The sequence below is a fragment of the Pithys albifrons genome, chromosome 3 (assembly GCF_047495875.1).
Source record: "Pithys albifrons albifrons isolate INPA30051 chromosome 3, PitAlb_v1, whole genome shotgun sequence".
Taxonomy (NCBI): domain Eukaryota; kingdom Metazoa; phylum Chordata; class Aves; order Passeriformes; family Thamnophilidae; genus Pithys; species Pithys albifrons.
The window spans coordinates 99,746,427-99,773,361 of record NC_092460.1 but is presented as its reverse complement, the minus strand read 5'-3'; the positions used below and the strand labels follow the sequence as shown (position 1 = coordinate 99,773,361).

General features: G+C 49.9%; 1 protein-coding gene across 1 annotated transcript in view; it reads left to right on the top strand.

The window, feature by feature from the left end:
* Positions 1-26,935, top strand: part of PLXNA4 (plexin A4) — a 538,710-nt gene that overhangs the window by 400,887 nt on the left and 110,888 nt on the right. Inside the window, exons 6-9 of the mRNA XM_071552881.1 lie at positions 11,343-11,466; positions 14,762-14,915; positions 17,564-17,663; positions 20,351-20,465. Coding sequence (XP_071408982.1) covers positions 11,343-11,466; positions 14,762-14,915; positions 17,564-17,663; positions 20,351-20,465 — 493 coding nt within the window. The remainder of the gene's footprint in view (positions 1-11,342; positions 11,467-14,761; positions 14,916-17,563; positions 17,664-20,350; positions 20,466-26,935) is intronic.

The window sequence follows — 26,935 nt, the reverse complement described above, 5'->3', positions numbered from 1 at the left end:
TGCACCCTTGGGGCCAGCCCTGCACCTTGGGGCCACCCCTGCACCTTGGGGCCACCTCTGCACCTTTGGGGCCACCTCTGCACCTTGGGGCCACCCCTGCACCTTTGGGGCCACCTCTGCACCTTGAGGCCACCCCTGCAACTTTGGGGCCACCTCTGTACCTTTGGGGCCACTCCTGCACCTTGGGACCACCTCTGCACCTTGGGGCCACCTCTGCACCTTTGGGGCCACCTCTGCACCTTGGGGTCACCCCTGCACCTTGGGGCCACCTCTGCACCTTTGGGGACACCCCTGCACCTTGGGGCCACCCCGGCACCTTGAGGCCACCTCTGCACATTTGGGGCCACCTCAGCACCTTGGGGCCACCTCTGCACCTTGGGGCCACCTCTGCACCCTGGGGCCACCCCTGCACATTTGGGGCCACCCCTGCACCTTGAGGCCACCCCTGCCCCTTTGTTCACACGCTGGGGCTGAGGAACACGTTGCATTTGATGGACCAACCCGACCTCCCCCAGGCAAGATTAGCAGGGACAAGACAATCCGCGGCTCTGGCAACTTGGGGAGGGGGGCGAGGGGAAGGAGAAGGGGCGTGAAATCCCCCGAAGCAAAGAGGGGAGGGATGCTGTGTATGGAGCGCTGGGCTTTGTAGGGCGGGAGATGGAGAAGTAAATCCCTTGCACCCACGCCCCGTGGGGCTCCGGGGGTGGCCGCCTACAATTGCTGGGATGGAGGGAGGAGCCCACCTGGGAACAGAGATAAGGGGCGGGCGGGGGGATTGCGGTTCTGCTGCATAAACCGGGAGGGTTATCAGGGCAGAAACTCGGCTTCTATTACCATGCATTAGAATAGATTAGCAGGCAGAGCAATTAGCATCCTCATTCTGCTTGGCGAAGTGACAGGGGCGGTGGTGGTGGGCAGGAGGCAAGAGGGAAGAGGCAGCTTTGGCAGGGCAGTGTTTCCCTTCCTTGAACTGCAGCCCAAGAACAAGGATGGACTTCTGGGCTTTCACCCCGGGGCTGCCCTGCTGGGACGTTGAGGGCGAGCTTTGGTTAGTGGTGTGAAACCTTTTGTGGCTTGTGGTCCCTGAAAAATTTCCCTGAGAAGATGCAAAGCTCCAAGGAGTGAATTTCAGCTTTCTTGAGTTACCTCTTCCATGTTTCTTTGGAAGAATCCCCAGGTCTCTTGGTCTTCAAATTAAAACTCCCACTGCTTCTACTTCCCTCAATGGCTTTTTTTTCCCCTTTTCCCAGCTCATCTTTGATGTCCAAAGCAGATTTTTGGGAGAAAATCCTGTTTGTGGTCAGAGACAAGATGAAAACAAGGATCCAACTCCTTTGTCAAATACATAAGAATTTACTGAGAAAACTTCCCCTCCTCTCACTGCCATGACACGTTTCCCAGGAATGATCCTGTGCATTATCTCAGCTCAAATTTGCCTCTTTTCCTGTAGCATCTCCTGCTTTTTATCCAGCATGGAATATCCCAGGCAGGGAGTAAAATTTAACTCCCTGATGCCAGGGAAAGCTAAAATCCAGCTACGCTCTGGGCAACCTGGAGGCCAGAAGGAGAAGACAGAGAGGGAGTGGGATATTTGCCACATGACCACATAAAGTTTAAGGTCAATTATGTCTGAATCTCGACATTTATGGCATTCCTATTCTTAGGACCCCGAGGGAGCCTGGAAATGTCAAAACATTGCTAAAACTGACCTTAAACTTTACATGGGAGTGGGACTGAATCTTCTCCCTTTTCCTGGCTCTGGCCAGAAAATTGCTTTGGCTCCAGCAGAGGGAAAGGCAAATTTCAGCTGCTCCCTCCTTGCCCAGCCTTGCTCCCCCCTTGTGATAAAGTCATCTCAGGAGACACAAAGCTGGCTCGACACGTTGGCCAGACTTGGGCTAAAACAAACCTCTTATTCCATCCCCAGATTGCTTTAATTGCTCTGTTCTTGCCTCAGCCTTCTTTCCAACTGGGAAATCAAAAGCTTTACCCCAATAAAGAAGGATGCTGTCATTTTGCATCTCATCCTGAAAGAGGGACCAGACTAATGAGGCTGATCCAGAGCATCACAGATAATTCAGATAACCAGAGCCTCCTAGAGCTGTGGATCTCTGTGTCCTGCAGTCCTTTTCCCAGAGTCCTGTCCCCAGTCCTGGATGAAAATGCCATCGGGAGGGTTTGCACGTGGCTTCCACCGAGCTCCCTCTGCTGATCACCTCGCAAAAGGCATCTCAGACCTACGTGGTCTTCAAATAAACACATCCCCTCTTGGATGATGCTGTGAGGGTGGATTGGAACACTGGTGGGACCTCAGCTCGTGGTTGTTTGGGGAGTGGGACTCACTGCCATAAGCTCCTGGCTTTGTGCAGAGAGAGGGGCACCCACGTGCTGTGCAGGGATGCCACAAGTCCCCCTGACATCTCCCAGGCTCTGTGCCTGCTCCACCTTTTCCCAGGACAAAAATGCTGGTGAGGTGTAAGGTCAAAGACTTTGAGGAACAGCCATTCTTTCTGTTATTTCATTTTATAGGAATCATGGAGTGGTCTGGGTTGGAAGGGACCTTAAAGATCATCCAGTTCCGTGCCCTGCCATGGGCAGGGACACCTTCCACTATCCCAGGTTGTTCCAATCCCTGTCCAGTCTGGCCTTGAACACTTCCAGGGATGGGGCAGCCACAAGTCATCCTTCTCCTTGGGGCAAGGAGAGCTGCTGCTGGGCCATGTCTGCAGCCCCTGCTGGGTTTCAGATTCCAAATTTGTAGGTCTGGGCTGAGCTGGGGATGAAAGATCCTGTTTAATTTGACTCCTGCCAGGTAACTACTGATACAGCCCCTCAGTGTGGGCTTTATCTGGGCTGGGAAATCACAGATATCCCCTTGGAGATGAAGAGACAGAAGATATGGAAAATCATTGTCTCTCCCCCTATCTTGATTCAGACAGATGGGACCATGTGGGCTACTCAGGGCCTTCAAACTGAGTCCTAAATCAGATTTCCCTGAGAGTTTCCTTTCATCCTCTCTGTCTTCCTCCTGAATTTTCTTCTGGCATGTGTCTATCCAACATAGCTGGGCAAGGAGGCCACTGGAGGTGGTGATAAGGGTGAAGGAGACAGACAATCTGAGGAGAGGAAAAGGCAACAGGTTGAATTTGAGGGGGAAGAGCTAAAGAGAGGTGAGAAAAGGATGGCAACGGTGCCCAAGCTGAATACACACAACTGGGAAGAGGAGGGATGGGACAACACCTCCAACTTGCACAAGCTGAGTGACCCTACTCAGGAATGAACTGGTTGGGGATGAAAATGGGGATGCCAACAGGAAACCTGTATCCCATCAGAATATCCCATCCTGCCCTGGTGACCTCTCCATGCTGGTGTGAATCCCACCTGCCCCACCCCCAGCCCTGGAGGGAACGTGGAAGGAAGGGCTGGCTGGAACGATTCAATCAAAGGGTGAGAGAATTTATCCCCTGTGGGAAAAGCCACTGTTTGGAATCAGAAAGAAAAAGCTGAAATGTCAAAACCTTTTGCAAATGATCTGTTTGGAGGTGGTGGAAGGGTGTCACCCAAACCACGGAGCTGTCTCTCAGCTTTGCCATCAAACACAGATCTCGTGTCCCTCTTGTTCCCTCCGAGCCCACCTGACTGGCCAGATGGAGCCTTGCAGTGCAAAAGCACTCAGAGAAAACTCTGTCCATCAAATGGTGAGGCTCCTCCAAAAAGGATTAATTTCTTTGGAATTTATTTCTAGAAAGTTATTTTATAATGTATTTCTTTTCCTGAACAAAAAAAAAAAAAAAAAAAAGTGTGGTGTGCTAATTGCCATTAAAAAAAACCCAAACAACCACAACCCAAATGCTCTGTTCTGAGCAGGAATTTCTGATCAGATCCAATCACCACTCTTTTGTCTTGAAATTCGTTATTAATTAGCAAAATTGCAGATAAGACCTTTTCCATTGGCAGAAAACTGACATAGTTTTTTGTCTCATGTTAAAAAAAAGGATATTTTAGTCTGCTCCTGGGGAAATTATGGAGGGGAAAAAAGAAAACATAGTCCATATCTCCTTTTTCAACACTTATGGTTATGAACAGGAAAGGCTCAGCCAGGACTGTATGCTGGTTTTCTGACTGCATTATTTCCACCAAAAATAAGAAAAGAAAAATACAAAAAAGAGACAGGGAAAATCCCTCCTTGGCTTTCTCCCCTAGGATTATCCCAAGTGGTGCTAAGGCTGCCTCCCTGGCAGGGAATGCTCTAAGAAATCAGGAGTCACCCAAAGCAAACTTGAGCATTTCAGGCAGTGGTGGGATGGAGAGATGGACCAGCAGTGTGAGAGGCAGAGAAATTCCCCCTTGGAGGCACTTGTTCCACCCCAGTGCTCCCATGAGGGATTCCCTCTGCTCTGGAACCAGGCTGGGAGAGCTGGGGGGGGCTCACCTGGAGGAGAGAAGGCTCCAGAGACACCTGAGAGCCCCTGGCAGGGCCTGAAGGGGCTCCAGGAGAGCTGGGGAGGGACTGGAGCCAAGGCCTGGAGGGCCAGGACACAGGGAATGGCTTCCCAGTGCCAGAGGGCAGGGCTGGGGGGGCTGTTGGGAAGGGATTGGTGGCTGGGAGGGTGGGCAGGGGCTGGGCTGGATTTCCCAGAGAAGCTGTGGCTGCCCCTGGATCCATCCCTGGCAGTGTCCAAGGCCAGGCTGGAGCACCTGGGACAGTGGGAGGGGTTGGGCTTGGAACTGGATGGGCTTTCAGGTCCTTCCAACCCAACCCATCCCAGGATTCCCATCAATCAGGAGATTTTGGCTCCACCCTTGGTGCTTCCAGGTCTCTCTGCAGCTGAACCATTCCCAGGCAAGGGAATTGCTGCATCCAGGAGGGCAAGCAGAGCTGAGGATGCTCCTGGCACAGGCAGTGCCCAATTGCTGTGTCCAGTGGGGCCCCAGAGTGCTGAGAGCCCCTGGCAGGGCCTGAAGGGGCTCCAGGAGAGCTGGGGAGGGACTGGGGCCAAGGGCTGGAGGGCCAGGACACAGGGAATGGCCTTGAACTGAAGGAGAGTAGATTTAGATAAGACATTAGAAGGAAATTCTTCCCTGTGAGTGTGGGGAGACCCTGGCACAGGTTGTCCAGAGAAGATGTGGTTGGCCCTGGGTCCCTGGAAGTGTTCAAGCCCAGGCTGGACAGGACTTTGAGCAACCTGGGCTAGTGGAAGGTGTCCCTGCCCATGGCAAGGGGATGCAATTAGAGGATCTTTAAGGTCCCTTTCAATCCAAACCATTCAATGATTTAATGACCTCAGTCAGCACTTGAAGCTCCCTTGCCCTTCATGCAAGCAGCATCTTTTCCCCAGTTTCCTCCCTACTCCTGAGCTTCAACAAGCTCAGAAAACATCTTTCTTCCACCTTCAGCTTGTGCATCCAGGATGAGGCCTCAGGAGGTTTTTTTAGATCCTTGGGATTTAACCATGATCTCTTGGGCACCAGACCAGGATCTTCATCTCATCCTCAGGGGGCCTGGGCTTTGCTCTTCTCTCTGGCACACACATATCTGTGCCTCACTTTCCCATCTCTGCCTGGTAATATTTCAACCTCACAGAGGTATCATGGAGTTTAATTAGCTCCAGGCAAAGCCCTTTGAGACCCTCGAATGAGAGATGCCATAGAAGCACAAAATATTAATTTAACATTATTAAAGTAATTGGTTAGTGCATGTTGAACAGAGGGTTGGTGTTAGCAGCAGTTATTCTTAATGGGAGGTGAGGAGGAAATAACATTCCTCATGGTTCAGTGGTAGGACCAGCTTCTTAGTGTTTGTGCTAATGGTTTTGGACAAAGCAGGACTCTTGGAATTGTTAGGGATGCAGCTGGTAATGAAATAGCAGTTGCTATTAAGACACACAGAAGTGCAGTGTCTGCAACATAATCTTACTGAAATAAGTTCAGGAGTGGGATTTACTCTTTTAGGTGCCTGAAGTGTAATGTGATGCCTCTGGGTGGGAGTTACCCAGCAGTTAATTACAGCATGACTAGCAGTGAATGAGGGTGTATGGCATGGCAGGTGATCTCGGCACATTGACATCCCCAGCACGCTGGAGTTACAGAGATTTCACTAAAGCAAAATAATTATTGGCAGTACAAGTTTTTTTTTTTTTTTATTTCATAAACCAGATGAGAGCGTATCAGAGTCATAGGAATCTCCCAGAGCCCAAAAAAACACTCTGAGTCTCAACAGAGACAGCAGGAATGATGAGCTGGGGTTGGGATTATTCCCTATCCCTCTCACAGTCCCAGCTGCCTTCCAGGTGACCACTTTTATGAGGCAATCACTTGTGTCTGGAAGTGTTTATTTATTAAAAGTCCCATTTGCCTTTATTTACACTTTGCTGAACTTTTGGGGCTGCAGTGTCCCCTCTGGGCAGTGCCCTCAGCTGTGGGGTGATTTGTCACATTTGTCTCTGCATCTCAGCCTCCACCACTCAGGGATTTGAGGCTGGTGCTGGAGGGCAGCACTTTGCTCTGCACATGCTGAAACAATTTTCTCTGCTGTCTCACTCCTCTCTGGGGGAAGGGCAGAACATTTCTGTCAGTACAGAGGAAGACTGGAGGGAGAAAGCTGCTTTATGACAGGTACCTCTTTGTGCTCCTCTGAATCATGGAATTAGAGAATGGTTTGGGTTGGGAGGGATCTTAAAGCTCATCTCATTCCACCCCCCCTGCCCCTGACATGGTTCCACCAGACCAGGTCACTCCAAGTCACTTCCAACCTGACCTTGACCACGTCCAGGGATGGGACAACTTGTGCCAGTGTTCCACCACTCTCTGAGTAAAAGATTTCTTCCTATTACCCAATCTAAATCCTCCATCCTTCAGGGTAATCCACCACATTTTGCCTCTGATGAATCTCAGCTCTAGATGCTGGGCAGACACCTTGGGAGAGTGTGGTGAGTCAACCCACAGGATGCCCTTCCTGCTCCAGCTCAGGATAGATAGCATGGTCAAGTAAGAGGAGATGGGGAGTCCATGGGCAAAAGGCTCTGGAGAAGAGCCCACATCACTCCTTTCTGCATGGACAAACCTGCAAAACCCACTGGCAGCCCCTTAGTCTTGATTTATGCAGCAGTTGGGATCCGTTACCTGGAGTAAATTACATTGCTGTGATATTGACCCAAGAGCCTCAACCCTGGTGGTGACCCAGAGCCGGCTTGGTTTGGTTCAGCTTGGCAGAACTCCCCCATCAGTCGGTTGTCTTGGGCTTTTTAAATTGAGAAATACCATTGAAAAAGTCAGAGAGCCAAAGTCAAAAGTTGGGAAGAGGCAGAATTGAGGTCACTGTGAAAAAAAAGGAATAATAATGTGTGATCTTGTAATTAAAGTCTGGCTTGCAGTGTGGGAGTGCAGGGAGCAGATTTGGAAGTGCAGAAGCTGCTTGCAGTCTGGCTGTCCCTAATTCCTGAGACCTTGACACAGCAAATCTAACATTTTATTAAAACCAGACTTGATTTGGTTTTTCATAATTTCGTTATTTGAATGGCAACACACCCTGTGACAGAAATTAAGTCTGCAAGACACATCAATCAAACAGAGTGAGTTTTTGGTCTGAAAAGTTAACGTGTTAAAGGTGTATAACCTGAAAACAGCAAGGTAAAATGTGGATTATTATATTCCTGCTCAGTGGTGGCATTAAGATTACAAACCACATTCCTAGATTCCTAACCCACATCCATAGCCTTGAACTGAGCCTGGGTATCTGCCCATTTAATTTTAGAATATCCAGATATTTCTGTCATGCTACAGGTAGAGGAAATAAATGGGAGGTCACAGGACATCTTGAAGAATTTGGGCACTTGTGTGTTCACAAAGAGTTTTCTTCCAAGCTGTTCTCAGGAGAGGAGTTCCCACACCCTGCAGAGCTTTCATGGGGTTGCTGTGGCTGTTTGTTTATGGAAGTGCTTAGAAAAATCTCAGGTCAGCATTTTGCCATTTGACTTTCATTCCACCATAGGGGACTCACAGTTTTGGGGGCAGTTAATCAGTTATTGGTCCAACCCTCTGGAGAGACTGGCTGTTTAAAATTCCTGCTCCAGCATTGCAGCAGGGCTAAAGGAGACTTAATGGGCTGGAGGCTCCTGGGGAACAGAGAGCAGGAGCTGCAATGCTGCTCTTGCTCTCTCAAAACCTGCAAAGCAAACCCAGAACGTGCTGAGAATGGCAGAGATCTCCCTTTATGATCCCTGCCCCTAGAAATGCAAAACTTTCCTCTTCCAGAAAGATGGAGAAATTGGAGCTTGAAGTTGGAGTGTTTCTCTGGTGTCAATCACTAGAGAGAAGCCAAACCCTAAAGTTTTAGGTCACCTTTGTTATATGAGGGTTAACCATGTGGGTTTTGCATGTGTTTCCATGGATCCTCATTTGCAAATCCCTCTATAAGAAGGTGCAGCCTCTTCTGCAGGGAACAAGGACACTGAAGGGTGATCTTGGAGCTAAACCTCCAGCAGCCCCCACGTGCTCTCCACAACTAAAACTCTGAAGTCTGGAAGCAGGTGAATAATTTAACAGCCACACTTAGTCTTTATAGCTGATTTTAATGGGGGGTAATAGCACTGCTAATAACAAAATCCATTGAAGACACCCTGTGCAAGTCCATAACATTAACTTAATGGCAGCAGGTAATTGGCATGCAGTTGGAATTGTCCTCTTGGATTAACCCTGTGGGTTCACCTTCCTTGAAGCAACAGCCTTGGCAGTGCATGTGCAGTGAAATGTGGATGTGGTTTGTGTCAAGCCGATGGAAATCTGGATGGAAACAGGGCAAAAGACTCCCAGTTCCCATTGCTGGTTTGTGTTGGCACCAGGCAGGTGAGGTGAGAGGCAGTGACAGTGCTGAAAGTGGGTGATGTGAGCTCTGTGGGCCTGTGCACCCACCACTTCCACTGAACTGGCACTAACTGGAACAACAGAAGTTTTGAGATCCAACCCTTAGGACTTCTAGTCAGGCATTTTCAAAACAGAGGCCAAAAATTCCTTAATTTGCAGGGACTACTTAGCAGCTGCTGAGCAATGGCCTTGGAGTGTGGTCCCATCCCCTCAGAGAGGTCCCAGCACCCCTGAGGTACCACAGGTGTGCAGCTTTCTCAGCAGGGCCAAAAAGCAGCTTCTCTGCAAGGACATCCCTGCCTAAGATGTCCCACAGCTCTTGGACAGGAGAGTTTTCAGGGCTGTGGGTTTGGCCAAGGGAAAGTTATGCTGTAGCTGCTGTGTGGGTAGAGAGACAGAGAATATGTGCATTCTACCCAAGGGATGGGGCTTCCACCCATCACCCTTCCTCTTTTCATTGTGTCCTTGCAACTCCCCAGCCTGCTGAGTGGTGGGACACGGTGGGGTTCTTGAGGTGGTGCTTTTGCAGTGCCAGGAGTTGGACTTGATGGTCCTTGTGAGTCCCTTCCAACGCAGGATATTCTATGACTCTGTGATTCCATGAGTTGGAGAGCTCCAGGTTTTCCATTGTGCTGATTTAAAGGCAAACCAGCAGGAAAAATGAACCCAGCTCAAGAGAGATTGTAAGTCAGAGTTACAATTTAATAACAATATCACAATAAATGCAATGACACAAAGAGAAAATGGTTTTAACCCATAAACTGTAACCCACCCCCTGGGGCACAAACACAGTGGGGTTTGGTGGCCCCTGTGCTGAGCCCCACGTGGTTCCCTCAAGTCTAAAATAAAAGGAAGGGAAAAACCTGTTGGTGCAGATGATGGTCGCAGTCCTGTCAAGGTTCTGGTCCACCTCTGGATCTGATGAGTGGTCCAGAGGTCTCCAAGCCCCAAGACTATATACCCTTAGGTTCAAGTGGGAACACCCAGTACCTCCCCCAGGGCAGGGACTTCCACAATGGGAGCTCTGACTGTGTGAGTCATGGGGTGTTTTTGGAATTATTGATGGCCCATGAGCAGACATGACCCCTCAGGTGGCTGTGGAGGTGCCAAAGACTCCCTGGAGGGGAGTTATCACAGTTGTTATCTCACAGGCTTCTTTCACACCCAGCTTACATCCTGAGGGGTCTGGTGAGCCCTGGGCAGCTGCTGCAAATGGTCCATTGTTAAAAGTTCTTGGAAAATGGCATAGGGGGCTTAGAATATATGGTTTTGGTCAGACCCACACAGTGATAAACTGGTCCTGCCTGCTGAACTGGGACACCTTGCAACTCCCCAGCCTGCTGACTGGTGGGACACGGTGGGATTCTTGAGGTGGTGCTTTTGCAGTGCCAGGAGCTGGACTTGATGGTCCTTGTGAGTCCCTTCCAATGCAGGATATTCTATGACTCTGTGATTCCATGAGTTGGAGTGCTCCAGGTTTTCCATTGTGCTGATTTAAAGGCAAACCAGAAGGAGAAATGAACCCAGCTCAAGAGAGATTGTAAGTCAGAGTTACAAATTAATAAAAATATCACAACAAATGCAATGACACAAAGAGAAATTGGTTTTAACTCACAAAACCCAGAAGTATAACTCAGCCCCTTGGGGCACAAACACAGTGGGGTTTGTTGGCCTCTGTGCTGAGCCCCACATGGTTCCCCTGAATCCAAAAAAAAGAGGAAGGGAAAAACCTTTTGGTGCAGATGATGGCACAGTCTGGGCAGAGTGGTGGGCTCCTCCTGGCCAGGGGCTGCTCCTCCTCTGCATCCAACCAGTGGTCCCAGAGGTGCCCAAAGCCCAAGATTGCATCCCCTCAGGTTTGGGTGGGAGCCCCCAGTGCCTCCCTCAGGGCAGGGAGTTCCACCCTGGGGGATGTGACTCTGGGAGTCAGGGGGGAGTTTGGAATCGTTGCTGGCCCCTGAGCAGAGCTGAGCCCTCAGGTGGGTGTGGAGGTGCCAAGGACTCCCTGCAGGGCAGTTCTCCCAGCTCCTCTGCCAGGCTTCTTTCCCAGCCAGCTCCCAGCCTGAGGGCTCAGCTGTGCCCTGGGCAGCTGCTGCCATTGGGAACAGTTCTGGGCAATGGCCCAGAGGGTGGAGAACACCCAGCTTTGGGCACACCCACACAGGGAGAAACTGGGCCCACCTGCTGAACTGGGACACCTTGCAACTCCCCAGCCTGCTGAGTGGTGGGACACGATGGGATTCTTGAGGTGGTGTTTTTGCAGTGGCAGGAGCTGGACTCAGTGGTCCCTGTGAGGATATTCTATGACTCTGTGATTCCATGAGTCAGAGCACTCCAGGTTTTCCATCTAGCATGGTCCCAAAGGGTACAGAGATACCTTTCCACCCAAAGCTGTCACTCCGGCCCTGTGCCAGGGTTGTCCTCGTGCTGCCAGCCAGGCCCTGTGCTAACCCTGTCCCTCTGTGTTCCCACCTGCCCAGGTGCACGAGGAAGGAGCGGTGCGAGCGCTCCAGCGAGCCGCGCAGATTCGCCTCGGAGATGAAGCAGTGCGTCCGCCTCACCGTGCATCCCAACAACATCTCCGTGTCCCAGTACAACGTTCTGGTGAGGAACACCGAGCCTTGACCCTCCCCACCCCTTGGCTTTAATCTGCCCCTGCACTGTGGCACACCCAGGTGTGGCCAGCCTGGACTCAGCAGGAGCAGGAAGGACTGGCAGCTTGATGCAAGAGGTTCTCCAGAGTGCATTAACTTCCCTGGCAACTTCCATGGCACAGAGAAAAATTTGCCATTTTGGCCTTGATTATCCTGTCTAGAAGTTTAGGAAGGGACTAGAAAGCCTTCCCTGTTTGCTGTGAGTAGCTGAGGGCAGGGCTGAAGGGACTCTGTGCTGCATCCAGTGAAGCTTTTTGTTTCCATGGGGGAGGGATTTGTCTATAGCCCAGCCCAAGAGACATTATTGTGGTTGGAAATTGCATTCTAGAAGAAAGGCAAATGAGAGGTACTATGAGTTATTTCAGTGAGTTCCAAGTTGTTATCATCTTGGATGGAAATATCTACTCCTAGGCCACCAAAAAACTCCACCCTGCTCCAGCTCCAGCACAGTATGGACAGCAGAGCAGAGAGGAAGGATGCTGTGATGAGGAACCAAAGGCTTCCAAGGTTCATGCTGTCTCTTGTGACTGTCCAAAGCACAAGGTTTCACCATGATGGCCTTCAGTTACTCATTCAGCAGCCAGTGAAGCCACACTGTGAGGGCTGGCAAAGCAGCAGATGATCCTGGTCATTTCCTGGGCTTAAGGCAGGAAATCTCTGCTGAAAATCTGTCCAGCTTGTGGTTTCTCTCCTGACTTGTGACAGCAGGACCTTATGTGGTGAGATCCCAACATGCTCCAAGGAGGCAGAGGCCCATTTCACTCAGGCTACCAGAGCTCTGTGTTTTTGGCCATACTGATTGGGGCTGGAATTAAGTTGATAAGCCAGGCCCTAAAAACTTTGTCTTTGGACAAGTTGGTCATTAGCCCCACACCCTGAAAGGGCTCAAGGTGCAGCTTCCAGACACCTTCCAGGTGGAAGGTTTTGGAGTGCTGGGACTTTTTCAGTGACAATGAAATCAGCCTTTCAAAGCCTGCATGTCCAATCATTGCTGCTTTGTTTCAGCCTCTTAACTTTGCTGTGACTTTACTTTCCCTGGCTTCAAACAAAACTGATCTGAGACATCTTAAGTTCTTTGTTCTTCTGGGAGTTCAAGGTTTCTTTTTCTTATTCTCTCAGTAGTTGTTGAATTCTTTCATGTTGGGATAAATCCTGGGGGACTGGCTGGCTCAGGGAGACTGGAAATGATAACAGAATAAAAGACCTTTACCTCTGGGTTACTCCCAGGGCAAGTCAGCCCAGAGCTGATGGAATCAGAAGTTGCCATCATCTATCTGCTGCCCAGAAATCTTCATGAATATTCTGCTGGGAGTCTCAGCCCAGTCCCAGGTAAACTGGTGACTCAGCTCATCCACTCACCACAGATTCTCTTGAAAAACCAGGAGGGGAACATCAGCAAACAGAGGGCTGGTGGTGTCCTTACTGAGCCTCACTTGGCTTCTAGCAGAGAGTCAGTGATATGAGTTCTTACCCATGGGGGCAGAGAATTGTGTGGCCAGCCAGCCCTTTAAATTTTGGGCACTAACAGGGGCTTGGAGACTTTTACCTGGGTCTGTTTCAGTGCAGTGCTGCTGCTCTGGGCTTTCTGAGAAGAGCTACTTGCTGGGGTGAGGATCCTCACTTTCCTCACTGGAGCAGCTCCAGAGCAGGAGTGTGGGATGTAGGACTTCTTGTCTGTTCAGAGTGTGCACTGGCTCATGGCATTTGTGGCCAAGGACTTCTGGTGTGTCCACTGGTGGCATCTTCTGCATGGCACACCTTCATTCTGCATCATCCATGCTGGGAAAGAAACTTTCTAAGCAGAGAAGTTTTCCCTTCTCCATGTCCAGCAGGGTGTCAGTGAGCAGGGGGAGTGGATTCAGCCTGAGTTCTAAATCCATCCAAATAACCAAAGCTTTTCCCTATCCCCACTCCAGACAAAAAACCCCCATCTTTCCCATTGGCTCACAAAGGCTTAATGTCAGTCAGGGCTGAGGCCTGTCTGCTCAGCCTTTCTCCCTGGTGTTGCCTGGTGTGAAGAAACAGCTCCAACTTTTCCCTGAGTGAGGAAAACACAGTGTGTGGGAGCAGTAAGAGTTCTGTTATGTTCTCATCCTGTCCTGCTTTGTCACCTGGACTGACCTCTGTTCTCTGTGCTGGTAGAAACAACACTTCAGCGTGCATATGTGTGTCCTTTCAGTGGCTGTCACCTCAGATGGGGCCTCAGGTAGCTTGTGGAGGAGGCAAGTGTGGAGACCATCTGCATTTGTGCCTGTATTTGGTGGTTGGCTCTAGTGTTTGGTCACAAACCCACTACATTTATACTAATTACTGGGTCAGCAGCAGGTGCTAAAGTCCCCTGGGATGCCTCTCTGTGTTCAGGCATGAGCTGGTGAGTTGAGCAGGACCCTCAGTTATGGAGATCTGTGGTTCAGGACCATAGCTGGTCTGGGGAGTTGGCAGCATGATGGTGCTTATCCAGACCATGGATATGCTGGAAACCAGACATAAGATTCCTTTTCCTATGACCAGGAGCCATGACACAGCAATGCCAGAGGGTGTTGTGAACTCTAAAAACATGGGAAATCCCTCCTTCATGGCTTTTTTGATGTATGGAGCCCCAGCACAGCAGGTCTGTGGAGCTGACTGCTCCTTCTGTGGGATGGGCAGAAGTTTGCTGTGCCTGTAGAGACAGCGGTGCTTTGTGGTGGACTGAAGGCTGTAACTAGACTCTCCTCACACAGGACCTTGGTGCCAGAGTGCTCCCCACCTGCTGATGCTGGGAGAGCAGGCCGTAGAGAGTTAGACTGGAGCGCTACAGTTTCTCTGTAGTCTGCAGAGAGCCTCTTGTGAGTAGCAGTCACCTTCCTCAGAAACCGCGTGCCCTGGGGCCACCACCGCCCTGGGCTTCACAGCTGGCTCCAGAGACTCCCTGCCTAACCTGACACTTGCATGACAGACAGTGAGCACTCCCCCACCCCTCCACTGACCCAGCCAGCACTGGGATGCAGCGCAGGTGTCCCTGCACAGCCACCAACCACTTTGTGTCGGCATCGGCACCTCATCCCCCTCCCCTCCTGCACACACGTCCCTCTCCTGAACCGCTGCTTTCTGTTGAAGGAGGATGCTCTCTCTAGCAAGAGGCTCTTTGTCCGACCTCTCCAGTGTAATTCTCTCCTGCTGACACAGATCCGTTGTTTGGCTTAGTATTTTCTCTTCTTTTTTTCTCTCTGTCTTTCCTTCTCTCCCTCCATCTTTGCTTGCAGCTGGTCTTGGAGACCTACAACGTCCCCGAACTGTCAGCAGGAGTCAATTGCACCTTCGAGGACCTTTCAGAGATGGATGGCTTGGTGGTGGGCAGTCAGATCCAGTGCATCTCACCAGCTGCCAAAGAGGTGCCCCAGATCATCACAGAGAACGGTGAGTATCCCACAGCTCCTCTGCCTGCACCACTTCTCCCTCCCTGTCATGAATGAGCGCTTTAAGGTCCTCACCCCACACCCCCTGTGCCTCTCCTGCTTTCTCACAAACAGGATTTGGCTTGTGGGAGCCTGAGGGCAGGGTATGGAAAGCACTGGGAGCAGGTGGGATGGTGGTGCTTGCTGGGGGAGCTGCACAGCAGCACATCATGGCACAAGCTGTGTGAATTTGTCTGAGTTTCTGTGTGCAGGTGTTTGAGCTGCAACACTGCAACCTGCCCTGAGGTGCCTGTGTGTGTGACTCGATGTGTTTGCAGACTGCCACCGAGTGGCAGTTGCATATATCTGGCAAAGACATGGAGGTGGGATATTCCCTCACCTTTTGCCCAGGCTGGTGTTACACAGCCAGGGGGATGAGGCTGTACACGCTCTCAACACATCCCATCCCCTGTAGCAGCCAGACAGTCCTGCAGACCTGCATGATCTTCTGTCTGTAAATTCATCCTGCTCCTCCCAGATTTAGTTCTTTATGCTCAGTTCTCTACTCCTGGCCTTTACTGCCTCCAGCTGCTCCAGATTTGCTGCTGGCTCCTTCTCCTAAAGTGGTCCAGCACAGAAAAATACCTTGTCTCCAAGGATGATCCCCATACTCCCCCAACTTCCCAACTTCCTGCCCTGTTTTCTTTCCATTTTTTTCAACAACACCTGTGGCTCTTTGCAAGGACTTCCTATAAAAACCTCAACCCTGTTGATCACCCAAGGAGACAACAGAGGATGTTCTCATTTTTGTCCTTGGCTTCTTGTGAAAATGTGATGTAAAGTTTGCCTCTGAGGATCCTCAGACCACAGAAAATGAAGTGCCATGAGCTGTCAGCATCATCTCAGCTCTCCCTGAGCCTGCACACAGCTGCTTGTGCTCTCCACTGTGGTCCCAAAACAAGCCCCCAGAAGGCTGTCACGACTTTCAGGTCCTGCTGAGTTACCAGTTGTGTCTGCCTAGCAAGATAGATGCCAGAAACTATTTCCTGGCTATGGACATCTGTCCCAGGCCAGGCTATAATCAACCAGCAAACAAAAATAGCTGTGGAAGCTGGAGGCAGGACAAGAGAGAGGTTTGTGTGCTCTGTGGTTTCCAGAGAAGCCTGGCACCTGTGCCTTGGAGCCACTTCAGCAGCTGCTGCTCCACACGGAGCAGGCCCTCCATGCACAGAGCCAGGGGCTGGATTGGAACCAAAGGATGTGTGGCTGTGTCACACGTCTGGTCCCTGGGGCCATCTCAATCCTCACATCCTGTTTTAAAATATATGGAAGACGTTGGCAAAGTTGTTAAATACTGAGTGGTTATAGCAGAGCTGTCAGAGCCGGCAGCAGCAGATGGGCAGCAGAGCCTGGCACTGGCAGCAGGATGTGTTCAGTGAAGTGTGTGCTGTGTGCAGTGTCTGGGCCTGTGTCTGTGTGTGCCTGGGTGGGTGAGTGTGCACATGGGTGCACCCTGGGATGGATTGTCCGCTTTGCTTTGGCCTGATTGATTCATGAATCTTCCAGGTGAGGAGGAAAATAATGGAACTGTAGAATCATAAAATGGTTTGGGTTGGAAGGGAGCTGAAAGATCATCAAGTTCCAACCTCCTGCCAGAGACAGAGACACCTTCCAGTAGACCAGGTTGCTCCAAGTCCTGTCCAACCTGGCCTGGGACACTTCCAGGGATGGGGCAGCCACAACTTCTCTGAGCAACCTGTGCCAGGGCCTCACCACCCTCACAGGGAAACATTTCTTACTAATATCAAATCTACACTTGCCTTGCTTCTACTTACGGCCATTTCCTCTTGTCTTATCACTCCCTACTTGCCCTTGTGTGAATAGTGGGGAAAGGGACACCCAGATAAGTCTTGAATTAAATATGGATCACTTCCCCCTCAAATTACTCAATTACTGCACCCACTCATTACCCACTATGATGGGCTCTGTTGGTGTTGTGGGAAGAGGCAGCAGTTGACTGCTCAGTTTGGGAGCAGTGGGAATGAGGAGATGGTGTGTGGGAGCTGAGGTTCAGTCTTGGTTGTAGGTAGGTCTGCTACAGAAATGGATGGATCCTTCTGAAGTGTGATGGATTGCACATCTCTCACCCTGAGATGGGTTCTTTGCAGCCAAAGGCTGAGGGGAATGGACCTTGGGGTGAATGGGGTGAGTGAACCTGGAAGAAACATCCACAGGCTGCTTCCTTGTGGGAACATCAAATGAACCACCAGCTGGGAAGAATATTAAGGAGAACAGTCTATTTTAATGACCTCTGAATTCCAGATGTCTGCACTCATTCTTTGAGCTTAGCTTTCCTGCTTCATGAATTCATAATTTTGAAATTAGTGAGGTGTTGTCTGTCTCTGTCATCATCATCCAGCCCAGACTCTGCTCCCAGGTGTGATAATTTCCAGTGGTGAACACCTAGTCCATCACCCCAACACCATAAGGGAGATGTGCCTGTTGGAGAACTGGGTCTAGGAGGATTTTATTATAGTTTCTACATCTATTGAGTACAGACCAGCCAAGATACTGTGGGACAGCTCCAGGTTCAGGCTGGTGGCCTGGCCATCAGGGCTTAACTAAAGTAACAAATCAGTCCACACACTGATGTGTATCTTTTTTCCCCAGGAGACCATCACATTGTGCAGCTTCAGCTCAAGTCCAAAGAAACGGGTATGACCTTTGCCAGCACCAGCTTCGTCTTCTACAACTGCAGCGTCCACAACTCGTATGTTCATTTCCTTTGATACTTTCTGCCCATTCCACCCCTGGGTCTGCCACAGAACCCCCTGTTGGTGTGTCCCTTGGGAAGCTGGTTAGGTGTGAAGGTGCCCAGGGGTCAGGGTCAGTTGTGTGACAGCCAGAATGGGGCAGTCCCTTCTGAGAAGACCAAAAGTATAGGGCCCACTTGTTCTGCAGCCAGAGCATCACATTAGGGGCAGTTTGCCCCAGAATTGAGTCACAATCGAGTTCTGACCTCAGCACGTGCCCCACTCATCTTCCTGTTCAGCAGTTTTTTGTGGATGGTTGGATCCTGCCCATACATATGCACCTTCAACCCTCACCCATGCTGCCAGTCCCACCAGCAGGAGCCTGCCCCATGTGGTTAATATGAGCTTGGACTTTCCAATCAGAAAAGACAGGAGGAGTTTATGGTTCCTGCGTGATGTGAACTGAGCAGGGAGTACCCGGACGATTCCTCAAGATCATCTTTTCCATGCCAGGAGCTCCTTTCCTGCCTCACACCCCATTTTGCTGGAGTTTGGCTGCCACCCAGGGCTGCTCAGGAGCTGCCCCACCAGAGTGGATCTGCAGCTTCCCTGCAGAACATGCTCTTCCAGTGGGATGATCCACCCCTGAGCAAGGCTGAGCAGCTCTGTCCCCACCACTGAGCTGTCAGAGGTGCCAAAGGCACATCATTACTGCGGCTCAGCAATTCACAAGGAGAGGCAAATCTTATTTCCATGTTCCTCCTGCTTTGACAAACAGTGTCAGAAAGCAAGTGTTGGTGGGGAGAGCAGGAGAGATGGTGGTGTTAAATATTTATGGCATGTTTGGGTTTCTTACTTGACAAACTCTACTATGCTATCCATTTTTAATTCGATGTATCAGAGCAAGCACTTGTTACCAATTTGAAGAATAAGTTGCTGTACCAGAGCTGAAGGTGGATTGGAGCTGAGCAAGATTTCTCAGAGACAGGGGAGAGGGTGTGGGACTGCCTGTTGGGCTCAGACAAGCTCTGCTGGAGGCAATTTTTTCTCTCCTGCCCATTAAAACTCCAGTAAGAGCCAGGAAAATTCACCCCCCTCAAGTTACCTCCTGGTACTTCAGGGCCTGCAGCTCTATAAAATCATAACATCATTAATGTTGGAAAAGACCTCCAAGATCCCCAGGTCCAACCATCAACCAAGCACCACCACCATGGTGACCATCAAACCATGTCCTCCTCAAGTGCCACATGCACACATTTTTTGAACATTTCCAGTTATGGTGACTCCACCACTTCCCTGAGCAGCCTGTTCCAATGCCTTACGACCCTTTAAATGAAAAATAGTTTCCTAATACCATGTAAACTTCCCCTGGTACAGCTTGAGGCCATTTCTTCTCATGCTGTCCCTTGTTCCTTGGGAGAAAAACCCAACCCCATGTGGCTCTCCCCTCCTCTCAGGGAGTTGGAAAGAGCAAGAATGTCCCCTCTGAGCCTCCTTTTCTCCAGGCTGAGCCCTCCCAGCTCCCTCAGCTGCTCCTGGAGCTCCAGACCCTTCCCCAGCTCCATTCCCTTCCCTGGACACACTCTACCCCCTCCATGTCTTTGACATGAAGGTCTCCAGAGTGTCGAGGACCAGGATTGTGCCAAGAGTATTTTATGGCTCCTGTTGGTTGCTGGTGAGCAGATACAACATTAAATGTAAAAAGAAGTGTGGTGTGGGCAGAAGTCAGTGCTGTAACACAGCCAGGAGAGGTGTTTGCAGCTCTCACTCTGCAGAGCCCCTGGGGCACAGGAGAGCAAAACCTTGTAAGATGGTGGGAATGGCTCTTTCCTACACTCTGAGCAGGTGATGTTCTAAATATTCTCCTGCTTCCCAGGTGACTGCTCCAATAGTCTTTACTCCTCTGCTGAGATGAAGAAAAGAAGAATCCAATTAGTATATTTGCAGGAGCCTCATCACCCTGGTCAGAACTCACAAAAATAAACCTGTGGGACACAGGGGGAGAAAATTCCCTCCTTCATCCTTGGTTTTCTGACTTTGGGGCATCCCAGTTTGTCTCTGGCCTTTGTGTCATGTATGGGAGGATTAACCATATGGGACTGGTGGTGCCCAGGGACTGCCTTCCATGGCCATCACTCCTCCCACCAGTCCCTCATTTGGCCACCTCCTCATGATGTCTTCCCAGCCACCAGGGCACTGGTGCAGCTCAGCATGGAGGCAGTAAGGCTGCAGTATATTTTTTTATTTCCACCTATTCCCTAATCTCACATTTTTTTATTTCCATACAGCCTCATATCTCATATTTTTTGTTACACTCAGGATTTGGGCAAAAAGGGGGACACTTCTTTTGCACAAAGCCAAGAACTCATTGATGGCCTGAATAAAAGTTGTAACAGGACAACCAAAATGCAATAAATATTTATTATTCCTCTAGTTGCAATGGTATGAATACAACCTAAATTAATTCATTAATATGAGATGCTTGTCATCCCAGTGACAACCAGCTAAGACCATGGCAAGTCCAGCACCATCCTGAAGCTTGATGATGTTGTGTCAGTGGAAAGCCTGTCACCTTCTAGTGATGGAAAAAGCCATGTTTGCCAGGCTGTATTTCCCTCTGAGAAAGACTGGCAGCCCCAGGGGTTGTCCTGCTGGCTGATGGCACCTGGCTGCCCAAGTGACTGCTGCTTCTCTCTGTTTCCAGGTGTCTTTCATGCGTGGAGAGCCCATACAGGTGTCACTGGTGCAAGTACCGCCACGTCTGCACCCATGACCCCAGTTCCTGCTCCTTCCAGGAGGGACGAGTCAAGATGCCTGAGGTAGGCAGGGCCACAGGATGTGTGTCAGGGGTGATGGCACCTCTCAGACTAGCAGTCCAAGAAGCCTTCTCCACCCCCAGTCCCTCTCCCTGTTCTGCTGACCCTCCAGAAGACCCTCAACTCTCTCTCTGTGTATACAAACTCCTCTCCTCCCTGCTCTGCCAGACCCCAGGGAGCTGCTCCCGACCTCCTACAACCTACAGGGGTTGTGTTACCTTAGAAAGTCACTCCAAACTCTGCCACCAAGGGACTGGGAGGGATGGAAAACACTGGTCATACATTTCCAGGAGAGATGGAGATATTTTTCTCCTCTAAGCAGCTATCCCAGGCTGTTGAGATCTGGGGAGGATTTAGGGCTTTGTCCATGGTGCCAAGTAGGTTTCAGCCATGCTTTGAACACCTCTGTGGTTTCATGGATTTGGTGCCTGGTGGTCAGTGCCTCAAAGTACCTCCAGATGAGGCCAGGAGGTGCCTCATTGCCAGTCACTGAGCTGAACTGGACCTTGGGGCTGGGCTTAACACAGAGCTGCAAATGCTGCCTGGCAGGTATTGTGACTAACAAGCGCTCACAGACAAGTAGGGCTCAGGAGAATACAAATAGGAAACTACTTAATTACTTCCTGGCCAGGAATGGTCTGAAAGCATCCTGGGCTGTCTGGTAAATGATCTGAGAGCACTGGTTGGTTGCCTGGCCCAAGGGACCAGTACCCATTAAGAGATCTGATACCTGCTGAGCCACCAGAGCACAAGTGGCTGCTGGAAACTCTGGCAACATGTGCTGCATTCAGAGGGTGAAACCCTCGCTGTTCCCTGTGCTGTCTGCTGGCTCTGGTGTGTCTAATGTGGTGCCCCATCTGCCCCCAGCTCCTTCCCCAGGCAGGTGGTCTGTTGGACCAAAAGACCCACATGTAATGTCTTCAGACTCCTGTGACATCCCTGTTCCCTCCCATCCCTTCCCTTCCCTGAATGCTGGTTGAGATATTACATATGTGCTGCTTGAGATGTCCTGCATCAGAAGTTCTGACCTGCTACAGCACTGGGACAATCCATAAATATTCATGTCTCCTCCATCCACCAGGATTTAGAATTTGCTGTAAACCTGCTGGAAAATGTGCTGAGGAGTTGGAGGGCTGGGCACCTTCTCCTTGGTGGTGGTGGGGGGGGTGAAGAACAGTAGCCCAGGGCTCAGCCCTTCTGGCAGGTTATCCCAACTAGAGAGGGACTATTCCCTCACATGGAGCCTTGGCAAAGTTTGGCCAGTCCTGCTGGCCACAGGTTTCTGTGCTTTTTACTTCAGGGATTAGAAGGACCTCATCTCTTGCTGAGTGGAAATCACTGGGAGTCTCAGTCTCAGCTTCCTGCTGTGCAATGCCACAACCACCACCACTGATGTCCTCTGGCAGACTCCTCTGGTGTGTCTCATGTACCAAGCACAGCACTCTCCTTCCCAGTTCCTGCCTCTTCTGTCCTCCAGTCCCTTGCCCAAAAAGAAATGCCTACAAACTTTGGTGGATTTCCTGTGCTTTCAATCCCTATCACATCCCTGGTATTCAGGACATCAGGAAGAAGATGATGAGAATTATCCCACTTTCTTTGGGAATGGACTGGGCATGGCACAGCCCCTGAGCTTTATTCCCTCCAAGGTCCTGGGAGGAGGGAATAAAGAACTGGGAAGGAGACAGAGGACTCATCAAACTCTGCAGAACTGTCTTTTTAGCTTTATCATCTCTATTAGTTTGATTTCTGAAAGGTGTTCCAGGATACACCTCCGGTCTGGGGGGCTTTGTCTGCCAGTAGAGTTTGCTCTTTCTCTTTTTCCATCCCCTTTGACAGAAAATTTCCTGCTAAGCTTCATAAACTCCCTCTCTGATCTTGCAGAGCTGCTCTGTGAGGTTTTCCCAACCTGGGAAGACAAGTATTGATCTACAAGGCAATGACATCATCACTGACCCCTGTGTCATCAGTGACATGTGTGTTACATTGGTCAGTGCTAACGAAGGCAGCAGCAAAAGCACAAATGGGATCTCTTTCCCCTGGGATACAACTCAGCTGATCAGCTCAGGAGCTGGTTTTTCTGTTTGCTGGAGAGAGGAGACACTTCTCAGCACTGGAACAACAAAACCAGGAAGGATAATGCCCTTCCAACCCCCAAAACTTTCCAAGCCTCCTTTCTGCCTGGCAATGTGAGAAATGCCCTGTAACTTCAGGGTCCTTCTCGTTCCCTCTGTGTGTTTGTGGCTGTCAAGGACACTCAGGCTGGAAAAGGATGGCATCACAAGTGCATTCTGACAAACAGTTTTACAGTCCCCCTGGGACCAGGAAGGTTTTGTCTAATGGCACTTTGAGCAAACTCTGTGTTGGATCTCCCACGCTTCCCGTGAAAAGCCGTCTTCCCACTGACTCATGGCTCTCACTGCACCTTCCACTGCCTATTTTTTACTTTCACATGCAATTCTATCATTTTCTGTCCTGCACACTTGCCTATTTGTTGAGTGGGTTCTTTGAACAATAGAAATCACTGAGTATCTTGAAGCCAAGCCTGGCTCCTCGTTGCCCATCCAAACCTTCACCCCGTTCCTGGTGACGCAACGTCTCTCACGAAGTTGACGGAACTGAGGTCCATTTCCAGACTTCCCAGTGCCATCTTCAGCAGTGCTTGAAATGCAGCATCATGTTGAGTGGCTCTATTCTTGCTGGCCTCTCATCCCCATGCTCCTTTCAATCCTTTCCTCTACGAGCACTCAGACCCCTGGAGGATGAGGAGAGGGAAGTGTTTATTACCATCCAGGCATGAGCACCTGCTGAACCAGTAAGCCTGGAGGAGGCACTGGTGGGAAGCTGCACTACCAGCATGGGGTGGTTGACCCATCCCATTTGCAATCTATCCATGAGTTTGCTGAACAGATTAGCTTGGGTGTCTTCCAGGATCATATGGGCTGATTGCACCAAGAGACTCCTTGCCAAGCAAACAAATATTGGTGCTACTCTATCATATGGAACTGTGCCAGAAACTCCTTCCCTCTGTAGTCATCACTGCTGGCCTGCCAAGCCTTCCACCCTCCCCCTCATTATGGTCTTCACCTCCTCTTGCTGTGCCCACCCTCAGGTGATTTTTTTCTCTGTTTGCCTTTACATTATCTTGCCATCATGTGGGAAGAGACTTCCCACTCTCCAGATGGCCTGGGCCACAAATGGACTCATTGGGCTGGCACCCATCACCCCTGGACCAGCCTGGAGTGCTTTGAAGGGAGGCTTGTGGCCTTGTGTGCTTCTGACTCTATCATTTCCTTGGGACACCTCACAAGTTTCTGGATTCCTACTGGCTCAGCCTTTCATTCACGTTTTCTTCATGTTCTCTGAGAGAACCTGAGGTTTTTACTTTAATTTTGGTGTGAGTTGTTGATTAATTCAGAATGCTGGATGAATATGAGGCTGATCCAGTGGGACAGCAGAAGGACTTTGGCCCTGCCCCACACTGTCCAGAAGGCAAAATGCTGTTTGTGTCTGTGTAGCCTGTGATCAGCCATCCAAGGGGAGCCTTTGAATTGCATCATGGATAACTGTGATCCTCCAGCTGTCCTACCACCACCTGGAAAAACAACCAGAGATGGAGAAAGGACAGAAAAGGCACAGCCCTCACCACCAACATGGAGATATGACTTTCTTACCTGTCATTTGTCTGGTGAATCAGTCCTGCCTGTAACAGATCTGGATCAACCAGTCTGGGAGCCTTGGGAAAGCCCATGTTTGCTGCAGTGAAGAACTCCAGCATGGTCATAAAGCAAGAGTATTTATGATTATGGCACTGATCTTAATCACACAGGGTTGACAAAGTCTCCAGATGATTTGTGGCTGAAATACTTCACCTTGGCGTGTAATTTCCCTTCACAGCAGGTTTTCAAAAGCCAGGTCCACTTGCTTGAAATACAGGGAGTGACTTCTTGCTTTATAAAGGAGAGCTGATATTATCGTTCCTGAGGGCAGGAAGGGGAAGCACCAGGAGAAAAGGGCATTTTAATACTGAAGTGGATTGTTGTTGTTGCTGCTGTTGTTGTTTTTCCCAAAGAGCTGATGGCAAATTAGTCTCAGAGATAGAAAGGAGTGGGCTGAGCTTTTGGGTTTTTTTCTTGGCCATGCTTTCTCTGCTTTTGACATTTGTTGCTGACCATAACTAAAGTCCTAATACAGGTTTAGGGTCTGACCACAAACATTGCATTGCAGATTAACACACTGTGAAGTCAACCCTGACTTACCCAACACAACCACTAAGTAAGAGAGCTCAGTCATTATCTTCTGTAAATAGGCAAGGCAGTCAACAAGATCTGGGGGGAAACTGAGGCAAGGAGGGGGTAAAACAGTTGATCGGAGGGTCTCCAGTGTGGCAGCAGCTGTAGAAACAGCTCCAGTCTCTCCTAATATCTATTACCCAACACTGATTTGCATTGTCCATCTCATCTGTGTCCAGATCTGTGTAGAGATCTGCTCTGATCCAGTATTTCACATCAGTATTTTTGTACAAGGATGGGATGCTGGAGTAGCTACTTGAGTTGATGGGATAAAGGATTAAATCTTTTCTTGTGCCTTTTCCTCTAAGATGAACACTATCTTGTTCCAGGCCTTGCAAGGATTTTAGCTTTGTGTACGGGAAAAAGAGGGGAAAAAATATGGCAAAAGCCAAAAGCAAGCCTAGATAACAAATCTATTATTCACTGGGTTTAACAGATACATAATCATTTAATTACCTCGAAGGAGGTTTTCATCTCTCCCTGCTCAGCCGATTTGTGCGTGCGTGTGTTTTCCTTCCTCCCCCAAACAAGCTTTTTTATTAAAAGGATTTTCGTCTGCTGCCTAAAAAGGGAACAGAAGAAAAGATCTCACAGCAAAGTGTTTTATGTCGAGTTGTACGTGCTAATGACAGCAAAGCTCACATAAAAGAAACAACTGCTTCAAATATTAATTTGTCAAAAGCCATAGAAAGCTGTGTGAGCTGCATCCTGGCAAGCAGCTGCTGAGGAGCAAAGCTCTGCCTTACCCAGTGTTTGCTCATGCCTTGTGCTGAACTAAATGCTGGACCAGTGGCCTCTGCAGTGGAGTGCACTGATTTAGCTCTGCCTGGCTCTTTGTCCTTCTTGGGAATGGGTTTTTTGGGAAGCGGGAAGGAAGGAAGGGGGAAAAAGAAGGCAGAGGGTGTTAATGGCAACTCAACATGAACTGGCAGACATCTGAGAAGCATTTGGATAGTGTTCTTAAAAACAAGATGTAACAGTTGGTCAGCCCTGAAATGGTCAGTCAGGTGGACTGGATGGTTGTTGTAGGTCTCCTTTGAACTGAACATAGTCTATCCTATCCTATCCTATCCTATCCTATCCTATCCTATCCTATCCTATCCTATCCTATCCTATCCTATCCTATCCTGTCCTATCCTATCCTGTCCTATCCTATCCTGTCCTATCCTATCCTGTCCTATCCTATCCTGTCCTATCCTGTCCTATCCTGTCCTATCCTATCCTGTCCTATGTATTAATGCCCACAACTCCTCACCAAAGACTTTGGAGGAAACTCAGCAGTGCCCTTCCCCATCCTGCTGGTACATCACACTGTGACTCAGGAAGGACTTTGCCCCAAGGTCCCCAAAGCCAAATAGGTTCTCTGGCCACCCCAAATGTCCTGTTTTGTCCTTCTTTAAAGGTGTAGGAAGAAGGCACAGTGCCCAGCTGCTCCAAAAATGCACCCCAGTGGAGTTGGTGGCTGCACTGGGGAGGGGGATACCAGGTGAGCATGGCCAGCTCTTTACTCCTTTGCATCCACAAACCTTCTGGTGATGCATCTCCAACTGTTGCTGTGGCAACTGCTCCGTTTCCATCCCGCTCCCGTTTCCAGCTTCACTTAACCCGTCTGGAGAGGCGACTGCTGGAAGCATCAGCATGGGGAGAAGAGAAACCCCATCTCTGCTCAAAAGATGCCCCTCTCATTTCCCAGGGACTGTAATGACAGCTGCAACGAGGCCAATTCCAGAGCAACGAGTCCTTTCAATTATCCACTCACTTCTCCTGGCACCTGTCTGTCATTAAGGGGAGGGGATGAGGTGTAGTTTCCATGGCAACCACAGGCAACCTGCTGCCTTCAAGTGCTGTGAGCAGGCAGGAGGACCAGCAGCCACCCCATGCAGGTGGGACTTGGTGTTGGGATGCACACGTTTTGTGGCACCTGCTTTTAAGCAGCTTGAGAGGTTGGTGTTTATCATCTGTTTTGCTCTTAGAAGGGTTTCCAAAAACAAGTGAAGGAGTTCAGGCTGGTTGGGATCCTGTCCAGGGGTAACCTGGAAGGAAGCTGTAGCTGATAGTGTGGTTCCAGCTGTGTCTCAGGGCTCCTGTGGTTTGGCTCTTCAGCTCTCATCATTGTTCCAGCCCTTTCCCAGAAAAGGAGATGTGTCTTGTAGTGGGTACATCCTCTCCAGAGGTGGGTACTTC